Below are 16,761 nucleotides of genomic sequence, written 5' to 3'. Positions count from 1 at the left end.
AGCAAATAAGTCATACCATACTCTCAAGTCTTTGTTCAGAGACGTAAATATAAACATGTCAAAATATACAGGAGCATTATAAGATTACGGTTGTGAAACAAAAAATATTGGATTACATAAATACCTTTAAAAGGAAGATATTGAGGAACATGTATAAAAAAAGAGCATGGAGATCCAGATATATGATGAGCTATATCAAAAATACAAAGCACTACAGATCTCGGAATTTGTCAGATTACAAATATTGTGATTGGCAGGTCATATAATGCGAAAGGATTAACTGATAATGTCGAGAAAAGTACTTCAATCCGATTGTGAAGAACGTACGCCAGTTTGAAGACCTTGCAACTGGAAGAGAGCAGCACTGGACTGGTAGAAATTGGGAAAAAACAAAAGTTAAGGACCAAGGCCGCAGCACCGTAAAGGAAACAGAAGTTAAGCGTTTTGGGCAACAAACTACCCGCGTTTGGAACTAAAATTAAAGGAAATTATATCGATGAGTAGGTATTGTGATTGTATAATGTGATTCTTATAATGTGATTAACTATAGAAATGTGTTTTTAAGTATTTTCTAAATATAATTTATTTGAAAATAAAAGCGTGCTATCCAATAATGAATGTTAATCAACAGGAAGGTCAACTTGTTGGCCGTTTAATTTAGAACGAAGAACATACAAAATTAAAGGATATATTGTCCTATGAAAAAATATGAATTCAAATAGTAAAAACTGTTTGAATTAGTAATTTATTATGGAAGTTGAAATTTCAATGGCAAAACACATTATTTTATGTTTAATTGAATGATTAGTTGATATTTTCCTAAAAAAATTAATAATATTGTCAGGACTAGCTTCATTTAGTACTAAATAACAAAAATAAACCTGTGACAAAGTATAAACTTAAAAGTTTTCTGACTCTTCAGATTTACTTGCATAATAAGAACTTCTTCCACTTTTTTTATCACTTCCAACAGTGTTTAAGGACACTTCTTACTAAATTAATTACGTGCTCTGGTATATTTTCCAAAGATAGTGCTATTTTTTCATTAAGACCATCGATATTTTTATTGTCTGTCTATAATTCCTCACAAATTTTTAATTGTATTGAGATCCGCACTAAGTGCTATCCGATCCAAAATGCCGCGGCGTACACAACATTTTTTAGACGATGCATATGTCCAAAACTTTTTCAATTACACTGAGGAAAGAAAATAAATAATAGAGAATTATATATTATTATTTTATTTATTGAATAATAAAATTACTTGTGGTGGAAGAAAGTATTCTGTTCGCAATTTCAATCTTGTTTCAAAACGCAACTTTCGGTATGTAAATGAATACAGAACGAACAACTTTTAGATGGAGTCGTCTAAAAATACAATTTTTGATTTCTCCTTTTCATTAAAAAGAGCTCACACCATGACTGTGCCACCTTCTTGACAAATTTTCTTTTTCTTGGTCGTGCAAGTAATAATTTAATCAGACTGGACCATTAATGTTGATTTGTTTTATCACGGAAAATAACACTTGACCATTTTTGGCTATTTTTAATATTTGTGATTCCATTATCCACTTCTTGGACAATCTAGTATCACATCCTGGATTAAACTCCCTCACAATTTGTGCGAACGATGTTCCTGTTTTTGAGATTCCTCCCAAAACGGCTCATTTCACTTGGAAAATTTTTGAGACCTTCCACTTCTTGTATTTCTCTCACACTCGCGATTTAAAAAGCTTTTGACCGTTCTCTGGTTTACTTCACGAGCAATTTGTCGTTGGGTCAATTCACCTGTTCTTAAGTCCATAATTATTGCTGCTGGATCTCCGTGAGTTGAGATTCATGTGGAATAATCCTTCAAATACACCTGACTATAGCGAGCGACTCTATTCACATGTCGAACATAGTTTGTTTACAAAATCTGATGATTGTAAATCATCGAACATACATAAATGTCATTTAAAACTTCTTGCCAATTAATTTATTTATTAATTTCATAAATACTTCGATTTTATAAGTTGAGTTTATATTTTTTTACTTGTCGGTATATAAAGAAAGTCTACGCCACTGCTCTCGAACGCAACTTTTAAAACAAAACGAAATCTAAAACAAAAAGATGAACCGAACCGGTCAAAAAGAAGCATCATCAGCAATAGTAACCTCTAAGCCAACCACATATAACGACCAACGTTCTCGAATCGGATAAAAAAATTTATTACATATATTATACCTACCTGTACCCGGCCTCTTACCTGCGAGCCTAGAATCTTATGAATGAAATTCTCATGACTTACTACTATTCCACCGCGGCGATAGTCGCTTATAAATGCGTAAAAATAAACAGAGAGTATTGACGACGTTTTTTTTTCGGTGTTTTCCGCAATTTTCGTTTCGGCTCTATGGTAATCATAGAAAAAAAGTGACGTGAGTGTGAAAACAAAAAAAAATAATTATTTAAATTTGTGAGTATACAAATAAAAATAATCTTTCTGCTCAGTTTTTTATAATTATGAATCGGGAAGTGGTGCAAAAACTTTTAAGAGTTAGTTTAATAATGAGAGAAAACGAAAAGACTGATGATGGATTGAAGATTGAAAAAGGAAACGTTTTCTGGCAGCCATGGATACGAAACGGTAAAATATTTGAATCAATTTATTCGATTATATATCAACTCAATTTTGCAGAGGATTATATATTAAATTTTGAATTCGAATGTGGGACAGATTGAAAATAAAAAAAATGAACTGATTACTATAACATTTTATTTATCAAATTATATAAATATATAATATACGGTTGTTAGAAATCCTATCAAAATTATAAAAGATGGTAGGTATGAGGATATATTGAAAAATTCCTAGCCTACAATAGAATCAAACAAAATTTCAATGTTAAAATATTTTATTATTCAAAATATTTACCTGTTAATTGGATACATTTATTACAGCGAACCTGCAACGTCTCTAGATCTTTCAAAACAAATGTTTCAACTTGCTCTGCAAACCAGACCTCCACAGCTTTTATTACCTCCTCGTTGAAAAAAAATTTACGACCTTTTAAACTTTTTTTTCAGTTGAGGGAAGAGATGATAGTTCTATGTTCTAGTAATTCAAACCCTAATCACTAATTTTTTTCATGGCAACCTGAGATTTGTTTGCAGGGGCGTTGTCTTGCGAAAACAAAACACCTTTGGATAGCTTTCCTCGTCTTTTCTTTTTAATTTTCTCCCGTAAAGTGGTCAGTAATGTCGAATAGTGATCTCCAGTTATAGTTCTACCCTTATCCAAAAAATCAATCATGATTACTTCATGGCAATCCCAAAAAACTGAAGCAAGAACTTTTCAAGCAGATTTTTGGACACGAAACTTCTTAAATCTTGGAGAACCAGAGTGTCGCCATTCCATCGATTGTTGCTTTGTTTCTGAATCGTAGAAATGTACCCAAGTCTCATCCACAGTAACAATTCGGTTTAAGAAGTCTACATCGTTTTCAAATCGAACACAGATCGATCGCGATGCTTCCACCCTTGCACGCTTTTGGTCAACATTCAAACACTTGGGGATCCATTTTGCAGCAATTTTTCTTATGTCCAAATTGACGTGAACTATATGATGAATGCGTTAGTATGAAATATTCAGTGCTTCAGATATCCGTTTTAGCCCAAGTCGACGGTCTGATATAATTATGTCATGAACTGCATCGATATTTTCAGGGACCGACACAGAAAATGGCCTTCCCGATCGGTCATCGTCTTTAATGGAAAATTTACCTATTTAGAAGCTTGCAGTCTCATTTTCCACTGTCCCATACGACTTTGATCACCAATGGTATTAAGCATATCTTCGTAAATCTGCTTACATCTTAACCTTTTTTTCTTTCAATTTATTGCGTAACTCTGGTTTACTATTTGACGTCAAACTTTACACTGATATATAACTTATAATAAGTTATTGTTCATTGCTAGGGTAACACAATATTTTGTTTATGAATGGAACTGGTCTAGGCTAACTAGATATCAATACATCCTCGTAATTATATTGAGCTCGAGGATCCAGATACCTGATTTCTCTTGTTTTTGACAAGCTCATTGATGTAAGGTATCATATTCGTTGTGGTTATTTTAAGAATTTACAAGAGATGTTCATTCGTAAGTCTTGTTCGATTTTTGTTCTTATTTATTTTCATGACGGAAAATATCTGTTCACATAAAAAAGTTCTACCAAACATGCAGAGAAAGCGTGCTGCATGCTTTTTTAATTCCGAGTGATTATCCAAACTCTTGAAATATTGTGTATAAAATGTAAGAGCGTTTATCTCTTTAAATTTTTCTTTCAAAATACTGTCCGATTGAAGATCTATCCACTCCATTTGCTTGCTGTGATGCTTCAAAATTGAATGGATTGTTGAAAATTGGGAATTCTGTTTTATTCATTTTGTGAAAGTCTTCAAAACGATTGTTGAATTCCGTAATCAAATTTTGCGGAAGTTGAGAAAATTCATCCAATTTTTTTGGTTCACTGTGCCGAATGATTTTAAATAGGGAACTAGTCCAAAGTTTGATTTTCTACATGATTTTCCCAAAGCCTCAACTTTGTATATGAATACATTTGAGTGACAATAAGATTTTTACCCTGTTACTTTATATTCAGATCAGTCTAATGTTTATCCATACCCACCAAAAAGGCACAATCAATCCACCAGTCATTGTCATAATCAATTGGTTTGCCTTTTTCTAACATGAAGGCATTAATAGGGTCACGTAATACAAAAAATCTTTCTAAAACTACTTCTCGACTGAGCCAACGAACTTCGGAGATATAAGAAAAAACTTTTAAATGTTTGGATGTCAATGATTCCTCATAAATTATACAGTGATATCCCACAAAATTCCCTGATGTTTTCTGTTTTAATTTAGTTACCACGCCCGAATGTTTACCAGCCATGGCAGGAGCGCCATCCGTAGTTGTGCTGCTAAGTATATTCCATTCGAGTTCATATTCTGCTATCAAATACTCAATTGCAGAATAAATATCATTTGTTGTTGTACCGTAAGCACCGTAATTTGTTTAAAAGTGTTTTAAGGGTATATAAATTTAAAAAAAAACGAGATGAACCTTATAGTAGCTCAAAGTGCCTATCCATACGAACTTATAACACCTCCAATTATGTTTTCAACCCTTAGTTGTAAAGCTGTGTAGGTTTTAAACTGCGCGATTACTTCTTTACAGTAACTTTATTTATAAATACAGAATTATAAATTCTTTAGTATAATTTGGAAGATTTCAGTAATCACGATCTGATCAATTCTTATCAACAAATCATTTTAGTTTGACTATTTACTAGTGTCATTTGAAAGTGATTAAGTTCCCCATGTAGAGACATGATTCTTTATTAAAAGCCTTCAAAGTCCTAGATAAATCTCTTACATTTGAACTAAACTATGAAAGCTTGATTACAGCAAACTTAGATCATGTCACTCCAATAACAATCCTTAAATTGATGACAAAATGATCTGAGGTCATTAAAAAATATCTACACACTACATCTTCAATGTTCAGAACCATAGTACAAAGAAAAATGAGAGGAAAGGTGTACCAATTTGCGAACAAAATGAAGGATCCACCTTAAATCTAGCAAAACATAACATGAATCGAGAGGCCCTACGAGGTTCTGATGAGTTGGAATATGGTCGACGGAATTAAGAAGCTTTCTTCCAGAAAATAAAATTGTCAGAAATTTTATTGTGGTATATAAATAATATTAAATAGATTATTAAACATTTTCTATGAATTGGCATCTGTAACAAGTCATGTTTGGATAACTGAGTCTGAAAACAATTGAACTTACATAAAGGAATAACTATAAAACTGAAAAGGTATTTTTTTAATTAGATCAAATTAAAAAACTGGAATAAATGCAGTATTTTTATTTATTTCAAAGCTTAAATCGTAATCTACGTATTAACACCGGTCAACAAAATTCGACATTAACTTTAAAACATAAAATTTCGATGGTTTAAACCATAATCCAACGAAAAAAATTAAGCATAAAAAACATTTGAACCAAATTTTTAAAATCTTAGTCGCTGCATAAAATAAAATCATACATTATATCTACTAAAATTTATCAAAACAGCTTACAAAAAAAACTGAGAAAGAATATAGAAGTGCATACTTCAATTTTTTAATCTGTGCTCAACCTTCTTTGTGGAAAACACAAAAGCTCCTGATATTTCATCTAATTTCTTAACAAATTGAGACTTTTCAACTTCGACAATTCAGTATACCCATTAAAAATCCCATTATTCCCAGCTGCCAATTATAATGGTGACATTGCTTACGTACAATTGAAACTCTTCCATAGATTTCAATAAAAAATCTTATCTGGAAGACTTTTGCTAGAATTTACAAGTGACCTGTTTTCTGAATCAATTTCTTCGGAGGTTCAGGTACTGAATCTGTCATACCACTTGCAATCAGAGCAGGAGAAGAATCAAGGTCACGATACTTTGCAAGTTTTGTATTTTTACTTCACAATGTTAAAGTAACCGTAATTAACTTTGTCTTTTGATGTTGGAAATATTACAAAGTTTTTCCCGATCAATACAATCTAAAATCTACAGAAAAAAATTAGAATATTTGTATACTTGATTTACTGTTTAAAAGCTGCTTAACTTCCAACCATCTTTTACCTACAAGAGACATGTGGAGCCCACGGATTCTCTTGATTCCAAAAAGGATAGTTAAAATCTACTTCGTAGGATTCACGAAGATCGGTTATTGAAATAAGCGAGAAATCATTTTTGTAATAGTTTTACTATTTCTATAATTTTATAAACTATTGGTTTTTGTTTTTTATTTTCTTTTTCTTCATGTAATTTTTTTATGTACATAATTGATAACAGTATAATTATTTTATACTAGCATCGGTTATTACTTCATAATTCTCCAATCAAAATATTCCGGAAACAGTATCGAGTTTTATAAAAAGTACCTTTTTGGTGTAAAATTAAATGATGTTTAAGTTCACTTGAAATTATGATCAATAAATCTAACTTCAGAAAAGTTCAATACTATTTGATACCAGCCATTTTTTCCTTTAATACGGATTGCGTTACCTTACAAGCCAACCTCAATTATTTTTCAGTTATTTACCTTTCCTAGAGGCGGGGGCACATTTTTTTGAAATAAGTGTATTTATATCAAAATGAAGTTATCTAATCCCAATCTATTATAAACATTATGTGGCGTGATGTAATCAATTTCATCCTTTTACGAGCGCCAATAAACTTAATAGGATATTTAACTTATTTGAAGGACAACTAGAAATTTACTTTTTTCTGAATAACTGTTATTTTATCGGATGTATACGTCCGGCTTACTGGCGTTGGAATTAAATTTTTTACGAAAGGAAATACTTCTCGACAACTTTTATATCATATCGTATTACATTCTTTCAACCTCTCAATATACGAGGTGTGAATAAAAAATTAGGCGACTAAATTTTTATAACAGCAGAATCTTTTTTAAGTAACACATCACTCAACGAGTCGTGTGATTAACTAAGGAAAACGAATTTTTTGCCAAAAATCGATTTTATTCATCCTTCAACAGGAATACAATCATTCCAAAGCTTCTCTAACTACTCGATGCCGTGCTTGTAGAAGGATTTGTATTTTACCTCTAAATAAGCTCCAGTTTCAGTAATTGCTTCCTTATTTGAGCAGAATTTTTTACGAGCCAGCATTTTTTAAGATTAGCGTATAGCCAATAGTCATTGGGGACCAGATCTGGACTAAACGGTGGATGTGAAAGTAATTCGAAGTTTAATTCGTTCAATTTAACCATCGTTGTCATAAACTTCTGAATCGGTGTTGGTGAAACAGTGGTTTTTTTCTTTGACATATGAAGCCGTTTTTCCTTGATCTTGGCATTCAAATGATCCAACAACTCTAAGTAGTATTCGCTATTGTTGTCCCTCCCATTTGGTGATTAAAAATATTCCATGCAAATCCCAAAATATTGAAGCCATAACCTCCCAACTGACTGTTATGCATTTGGATACTTCGGACTTGGTTCACCGGCTGTGTCTACTGGATGAATATCGTTTTGATTCCAGAATGTCACATATCGACGCAGCAAAAACTCTGATTTTTTACGTGTAAATATGACCAAAAACTGTTCTGAATCATCAACACTTAGTTGTTTTTGGTCGACTGTGAGTAAACGCGGCACCCATTTTGAAAATAGCTTTCTCATGGTCAAATGTTCATGCAACATTGTAAACACACTGCCTTCTGATAACTTTACGCCCCCATCTATCTCACACAATTTGAATTTACGATTAGATTTAACCAATTTGTGGACATTTTTATGTTTTCTGGAGTAACCACCTCAACTGGATGACCAGAACGTTCACCATTATCGGTGTCTGTATGACAACGTTTAAATTCCGCAAACAAATAACAAATGGTTCTTTTCTATGGAGCAGAGTCCGAATAACACTTTTGAAGCCATAGTTGAGCTTATAAAGTATTTTTTTTCACGAAGCAATCATAAATTAACATCCGTAATTGTTTTGAATCCATTGTTCTGAAAATAACAAAATTAGCTTTTTCTAACTAATCGAAATGTCATGAAATTTTATAACATAGTCTTTTGAAAATTCGTACTTGATTAACGTCATATGGATTTGACAATGGTATCGCCATCTGTGTGTCAGTCACACGATTTGTATATGTTCACTAACCATTTATATCATAAAAATAACTTCGAGTGATAAAATGTGTTTCATAACCTCAAGCGCTTAATCAATCAGAGACAAATTTGAACTTGTTCCAACTTGTTTGCCACTATACTCTTTTTAGTGAAATCGATGACACACACGAATATTTCAATGATTTCTGACGGTTTTAGTCACACTCATTCGGCCCATTTCAACCAATATTTGGCTATTAGATTCGATTAGATTATTACTAAGTTCTATGGAATCTTTTTTATATATGTTTTTTTTCTTATACTGCAGACGATTCCACTAAACCTTATACAAAACATACAACCAAATGGAAGCGAGAGAGGCGACCTAGACCACCAGAATATCCTCGAAAAACATCAGATCCCAAATACACCGAATTCATTGCGGATTCTCCTTCTCCGGTGTCTGGGGAAAACAACGGAATTTCAACGTCGGATACGCCATTGGATATGAGCGTGAGACAGCGTGGACTACCACCTTCTTATGCTCAAACTATTAATAATCCGGGCTATAGATCCAGTTATAGACCTTCCGTTATACATAATGGAGTCCCACCACCGCCTCAACAAAGGGAAGAACTGCCGTCGGGTTAGTATATTTGACAGAAACAGTATTTTTATGGTATTTTAAAACTCACTTTCTCACATAGTTGTCGTTACTTCGTGAATTTTTCGTTGAACATGTATTGAACATCAAGTACTTGATCAATCATTTTACTCTTTCTTACTAATGTCCAATTTTTATGAAGTAAATAATATCATTGGTTTTTTTTAGGTATATCTATGTGTGATCCGATTATAGACGAACATTTCCGAAGGTCATTGGGTAATGACTACCACATCGTTTTCCAAAATAACAATTCTTCCAAAGATAAAGATAATTCACCACCTAAGACGCCTCCGGCAGTAACAACAACTACCAGCGTTATCGAACTCATGGATGGTACAGGATTGTCGGTAGACGAACATTTTGCCAAAGCACTTGGTGACACTTGGACTAAACTAAATAGTAGGAAAGAGTCTGAAATACAGAATGGTACTAGCGAAAATGGATTGGTTTCTACTTAAATCGTATATGTATATGGAATGTTCAAACAAGGAAAATTTTGAAAACACACTATATATGAACGAATTGTATTTATGTGTGAAAAAAATTTATACGGGAAATTTCTTAACGCCCATTTATGTGTATTAGTAGAAGCCTATTTACAGAATGGCGTAGAAAAATTATCAAAAGTTTATTAATTTATTTTTTTGCACGTCCCTTATAATTTTTTATTGGGAGGATATTTATTCAGAAAATCATTAGAATTTTTGACAAAATATAGATGTTCTATGTATATATAGTGATAAGGTTTTTCTTCATATTAGATAATATTCAAAACCATAATTTCTAATTTATTTTAGTCAATTTTCCAAAATAGTTTTTCCGAATCATTATTCTGTCTCTACCGAATCCTACCCACTCATCTCACCCATACTCATGGTCTTGGTCGATTATTAATTTTTCTTAATGGACTCCGCCAGGAGATCTGATGGATATGTGGGACTCCCGTATCGTACTCACTAAATCGCCAAGTTATGAAACATAATCTTTCAATTGCTTTTATTCTTTAATGGACTAAAATTGATTTTAAAATAGTAATACTGGTATCACTGCCAGGGGCATATCTTAACTAATATGAATTCAAATTATTTTTTAATACTTAGAATTTTCCTATATATGTCATAAAAAAAATTACTTCAATCAGTGACGGATCTAGAACCTTAACAAGGGGTGATAAACTGGGGTATGGAGTAAGAGAGTATGAAATACATCATATATTAGAACTTTGAATGTTGTAAATGTTCGAAGGACCATCAAATACATCATATATTAGGGCCTTGAATATTGTAAATGCTCGAAGTACCATCAAAGTATGAAATACATCATATATTAGGACCTTGAAAGTTGTAAATGTTCGAAGGACCATCAAATACATCAAATATTAGAACCTTGAAAGCTGTAAATGTTCGAAAAACCATCAAATATATTATATATTAGGGCCTTGAAAGTTATAAATGTTTGAAGGGCCATTAAAGTATGAAATACTAGATATATTAGGGCTGTAAATGTGGTAAATGTTTGAAGGATCATCAAATACATTATTTATTAGGAGTTGATTGTTGTAAATGTTGTAAGGACTATCAAATACATCATATATTAGGTCCTTGAATGTTGTAAATGGTCATGGACCTTCAAATAAAGAAATGTTTGTCTTTTATGTGTTCAATTATAATTAACAATGTTTAATCAGTATTAAAAGCTGGTTCGAATGTCAATTGTCACTTATATTTCACAGAATAAATCAGATCAGGGTTATCCAACCTTAAAACACAGAGTTGTATAATTGTAAGGTTGGTTGCCTAATGTATTAAACGGTTAGGGACAACAGTATTGCCAATCTATCAACTTTTTTCATTATCATTGTCATTATTTTATTGGTACAATCTAAAATCTTAGAAGAAAAAGAGAAGGGATGATCGATATTAGAAAAACATCGAATCAAAAGCATCGATGTACGATGTATATCGATTAAAAATCATCGATGTATCTAAAACATCGATATTTTTGGTAGCAAATAATTAAAACAATTGAAATTTTTTATGAAATGTATCTTTATTTATATACGTATCTGAAACAAAAAAATAGCAGTCTCAGTATCGTTTTTTTTTTCTTAAAAATAGTATTGAACTCCAGGTACATCAGCATTAAAACTTGAAAATTTACTTTGTCACTTTCTCTTGTATACCCACGTTAGATTATATCATTTTGATATTGATATACTATTGATTTAGACTATGTAATTTCAACCTTCTAAAAATGATCAAATTATTCCAGATTCAGGGGTGCTTTACTCTATCAAATGCCTTCTCAAAATCCAAGTATACAACAGTCAGTTTGTATGTTGAGGTTATGTCCTTTTATCCACATAATTAGGTTATCGAGTGTAGACTTTTGGATTGAAGCTTTGACGTTGTCAAGAAAGGACATGAGCTCCTGAATAATTACTTTATCATATCTTTGAACAAGTTGGAAGGCAGGCTAATAGGTTAATAGTTGCTGGGTGCTTATTTTTGGAAATGAAATATTTAATTTAGTATTAATTAATTTATATATTATTAATATCGATTCAAATATTGATTGGGAATTAATTTAAAATTACTATTTTATCACTATATATACAGAACGCTTACTTGAGTTGTCTTTTGTGATTATAAAATAGTTTTTTTTTAGTATTTAAATAGTTCCTATAAATCTCATTGGTTACAGACACAGCTACGATTTTTTTATATTCTGAAAGATATAAGGTGAATGATGTTATATAAACGATATCTATGTTATTAAAGTATAAAAAATATTTGTAATATTATATTCATTGTAAACGAAAAAAAATACAGATTATGATATTTTTTATATTACCACTGAAAATTTTATGGAATGCGATAATTATTACCATATCGAAACCATTCTCGCATTAGAAAGGTTTGAGACAAAGCTGCAGTTTATCACTAACATTATTTAAAATATACATTCAGGAAGCTCTGAGTAATTGGAGAACTAAAATTGCGAGAATGGGAATTGAGGTAGAGGATAAGTACCTAACAACTCTATTTTTTGCAAATGAACAAGTTGTTATAGCTTGCAACGAGGACGATGCTAAGAGACTTGGAATTGGAATTGAATATAAATCTCTGTCGGTAGGAAGTACACCATACTGCAAATAAATAGGGCTAGACGATGTAGACAATTTGAATACTTGGGAAACATAATTTTGGAAGATGGAACAACAAAAAAAGATGTAGAGAATAACAAAAGAGACTATGGAAATGGACTATTTGAGAGGATCGTGCAGGATATCCAGAACATATCATATACGACGAAGAACAGGTCAAGTATACACGACTTGAGAGAGAATACAGACTAAACAACTGCTCTGGTACGGACATTTGATGAAGATGGAGCGGAACAGGGGGCCGATGTATCAACCACACTATAGGAGAAGACGAGGAAGACTCTCAAGGACCTTAAAACAGACCATAAAAGAAATAGCTATCCAGGAAAAAGAGTGGATAGACAGAAAAGTGGAATGCTTTAAACATGGTAGCAAGAAACTAAATGAGACCATCGGAGATGCTATGGGGTGAGACGAAGAACGGTTGATACGTTTTTAAACTTAAAATTGATACAGACTAATATCCAGGACGAAAATATAGAATTACATTTAGTGTTGATGGATTATAAGCAAACTAAAGTGAAATTATGGATAAAAATTGAAAAAAAAATTCAAATCGTCAGTCTAATATAAAATATTTTAATTTTTCGCAATTTAGTTATGCTCTTGGGCTCTTTGATAAGAGTCAAAACTTCTCTAATCTTCAAGAGGACTCTACAACACCATCTTCTATCTATATAATAACTTCAATTGGGTTATTCGGATCCTAGTCATCCATCTCTTTTCATGTTAATACGCAGGATGTTTAAAAAAAAGGTGATCCCGTTTCTAGGATAGATAGAAAATATTTGAGGTTTGCTCAGAAAAAAATTTTCGTATAAACATTTTTTACGATTTTGCCGCAACTACTGGAAACATGAAATTGAAATTTTATACGAATATGTTTGGAAGCTGATACATCGAGTGAATAAGTAAGAATTATGTGAATTGAAAATATTTTGTGTGAAACTCCATCGATAACACGGATACGTTTGAAAAAATTTTAACTGAGGGCTTTCGTTTCTTGTAACGTTTCATAAAAATCAAGTCTAATTAGTATAACATCTTGATTTTCAAAGTTAAATAAATATGGGCACTGAGCTATTGGAGGCCTTAATATGAAACAAACAACAATTTGATGATCATGTATTGCGGTTCTGGGATTCTAACTGTTGTTTGTTTCATACTAAGGCCTCCAGCAGCTTAGTGCCCAAACTTATTTTAGTTTGAAAAACAAAATCCTATACTGATTAAACTTAATTTTTGTGAAACGTTACAAGAAACGGAAGCTGTCATTCCCAATATTTGTTGTTGTCAATGCTGCCAATAGTTGCGGCAAAATCGTAAAAATTGTGTCGCCCTTTATCTTGAATACGGATGGCGTTACGAAAATGTTTTACTGAGCAAACTCCAAATATTTTTCAGTTTTGTATCTATCCTAGAGGCGGTATCACCTTTTTTTGAAACAACCTGTATAATTTATAATTATTTTTGAAAGTATTTTTTTCTGCATTAATATAAAAGATAAATTATATAAATTGTTATCCTTCATCGCAAAGTTTTTTTTATTTTAAATAAAAAAAATATCAAAAATAATAAAAATCATTAGAATCGTAGCTGGTCCTGAAGATTTCCGAGAACAGAATTTTATTGACGTGATTAAGATAAAAATATGTATTAGTTAAGAATTATATAAACACTGTTTACTACTACTATTTATTCAATGATTAATTATCAATTCTCGGGATTTAGTAGTTACCCATTTTGATATTTAAAAAACAAATTTAATTAGAAAAAAAAACTATGATGCATACAAAGAGTGAAGTAAAATGATATTAAAGGGGAATCATAAATGATACTAAAAATTATTTTTTTATAAACTTCCGGTTGCTATAATAATTTGCAGTGATTTTAAATTGCATCAGATGACATAAAGAAGTATGTAAAAAACACCTATCGCTCACAAGGTATCTTTTGGTTGTATTTTAAATTCCAGCAGGATTGAAAATGCCGCTTAGAAAACCCTGTAACTAATAGCTTTTTATTAATGTTTTGTTTGGAATTTTGAAAAAAAAAAATGTAATAGGTTAGGTTAGGAAAATTTCCCCTGTAATTTATCAACTACTCGCAAATTATTTCGATTGATGAAGATGCTACCTGCATCTCTAAAGATTATTAGAATTATTCGAGTGCAATTAACTCCATTAAATTTCAAGCAGAAACTGTTATTTTTATTTTAAGACAATTTACTAAAAACATAGTAGAATTACTTAAATGAGATTAAAAGAGAAAAAAAAATCGAATATGTAGATTTGAGTCCATATTTCTGATTTATGGGTCTTCGTTGGTTTCTTCAACCTCGAAATCGCTGGTAATCTCTTGAGATCAGTCATCAGATGGCCAGTCACAAGTTTCTTCGAAAAATCCCCGATGCTCATCTGAAATGTAAGCTCTCAGTTTTTTAATATCTTCCATCTTTGCAGTTTTTATTGGCACCGACCTTGGTAAGCTTAACCGAAGATGGGGAAAGAGTATCTACTTTTGTCTTAGCCAGTAAAAAGTTGTGTTGAATAATATTATTTATTCAACTTAGATTCATAAACGAACATAAAGAGAGTACTAATTTGAAAGTACATTTTATCCTTCTTATCTGTGTTTTTCCTTTTGCTACTTGTGATATGATTTTTTGTAAAATATATTTTGCCATTTCTTATAATCTAAAACTATCTCAGGTAATGTAACCTTATGAACTGTGAACTTATTAAACCGTGATGAGTTTAGCAAAATTATGTCAGTTATTTCATGAACATCAAAAATGCGGTCATGTTTCTTCAAAGCCTTGGATATTATTTCGAAATCCCTGTCACACCGGAGGAAACTGTGGCTGCGAACCTTCTGGAAACTTTCTGTCAGGTATAAGCAAACCCTTAACATCGCTTGGTTTTTGTTTTGGCCTGAGCAGTTATCACTGAACAGACGAAGCTCAATGTATTGGCTTGGTACTGATATTATTAGGTATTCATTAAAAAAAAAAGAATAAAATGCTGATTTGACCCATTTCCACTCATGATAAAATCGCCCTTTAAACAAAAATCGATTTATTCTGATGTTTTAGACTACAAAACCACCAAAACCTGAAAATCGAAAAAAAATGGACGTACGCCCGTTTAAAAACAAATCAATTCAATTATTATATTTGGAAATTGAACACTTTTATGACAGATAAATTTTGAACATAAAAGTTAGGTTGGAAATAGACCATATAAATATTGCTCACAAAGTCTCATGAGTTCTGGCATTCCTTGGACATGAAACCATTCAATGTTATGTTATTATTGAGCATTACGTTTTCATTATGCAGTTTTATCAGTTCTTGTGGCGTAAACACACCTTCTATAATCCAATGCTACAGTTATTTATTGTTTCTTATTGCTGTTTCCCATTTCTTCTGTATTTCCTTGAGTTAGAGTGCTGTTCCATACGAGTCCAGTGCTTTTGTATTTCGTTTCTTCATACAGTTTTTGCTTTTTTCTAAAATGTAAAACTATGCCGTATAAGAGTCTACATTGGCAACGCAGCATACCTTTTATTTGGCAACACATACTTTGATGTTCTGCGGCTGTTCAACGTACACAATGTGTATATCAATCGTCTATTGTTGTGCAATGTTTGTTTGGGTCACTTCCACTATCATTAGATTGGGGATTAATTTGCTTCAACAGTTTTTCCCAATCTTATGAACATAAAAAAATATCTGGTTACCTAATTTTCAGTAATATCTCCATTTTATTAGAGGAAACGGGAAAATACGATCGATAAGTAGTTGTATACTATATTTAGTAAACTTACGTTTTTTTGTTATATCTGTATATAGTTTTCAGCTGTATATATTGACCATTAGATTATATGTTTATGAAAAGTGTGCCTAATTACCTTTCAAGGATATTTGGCACACAAAATATTTTTTGTTAATTACGATTATGCTAAATCAATGAAACATGTTATTGAATGTATTCAATCTAATAAATTATTTTTAATTTTGTTATTGCGTTTTAATTATAACGTAATCTTCCGAGTTTTTAATTTTGTTTACTAACAGATCAAAGATTTTGCGGAAATTTTTGTTTATACTTGAAATTTTTTTTTGGTTTCTTTCCTGTCGTACACCAACCGAGTCGAAGACTATTCTTTCTACTTTAAAATTTATTTCTCTCTCTTATTTATCCGATATCCGATTACTACTTATTATATTGAGT

The 16,761-nt window shown here is 31.6% G+C and overlaps 1 protein-coding gene across 1 annotated transcript in view; it reads left to right on the top strand.

Annotated features, from left to right (window-relative positions):
• Window positions 1-16,547, top strand: part of LOC130901298 (uncharacterized) — a 28,516-nt gene extending 11,969 nt beyond the window's left edge. Inside the window, exons 3-4 of the mRNA XM_057812537.1 lie at window positions 9,022-9,339; window positions 9,526-16,547. Coding sequence (XP_057668520.1) covers window positions 9,022-9,339; window positions 9,526-9,818 — 611 coding nt within the window. The 3' untranslated portion in view covers window positions 9,819-16,547. The remainder of the gene's footprint in view (window positions 1-9,021; window positions 9,340-9,525) is intronic.
• The last annotated feature ends 214 nt before the right edge of the window (window positions 16,548-16,761 follow it).

The sequence above is a fragment of the Diorhabda carinulata genome, chromosome X, assembly GCF_026250575.1.
Source record: "Diorhabda carinulata isolate Delta chromosome X, icDioCari1.1, whole genome shotgun sequence".
Classification (NCBI taxonomy): Eukaryota; Metazoa; Arthropoda; class Insecta; order Coleoptera; family Chrysomelidae; genus Diorhabda; species Diorhabda carinulata.
The sequence above is the reverse complement of the archived record's forward strand: the minus strand, read 5'-3'. Positions and strand labels throughout refer to the sequence as shown.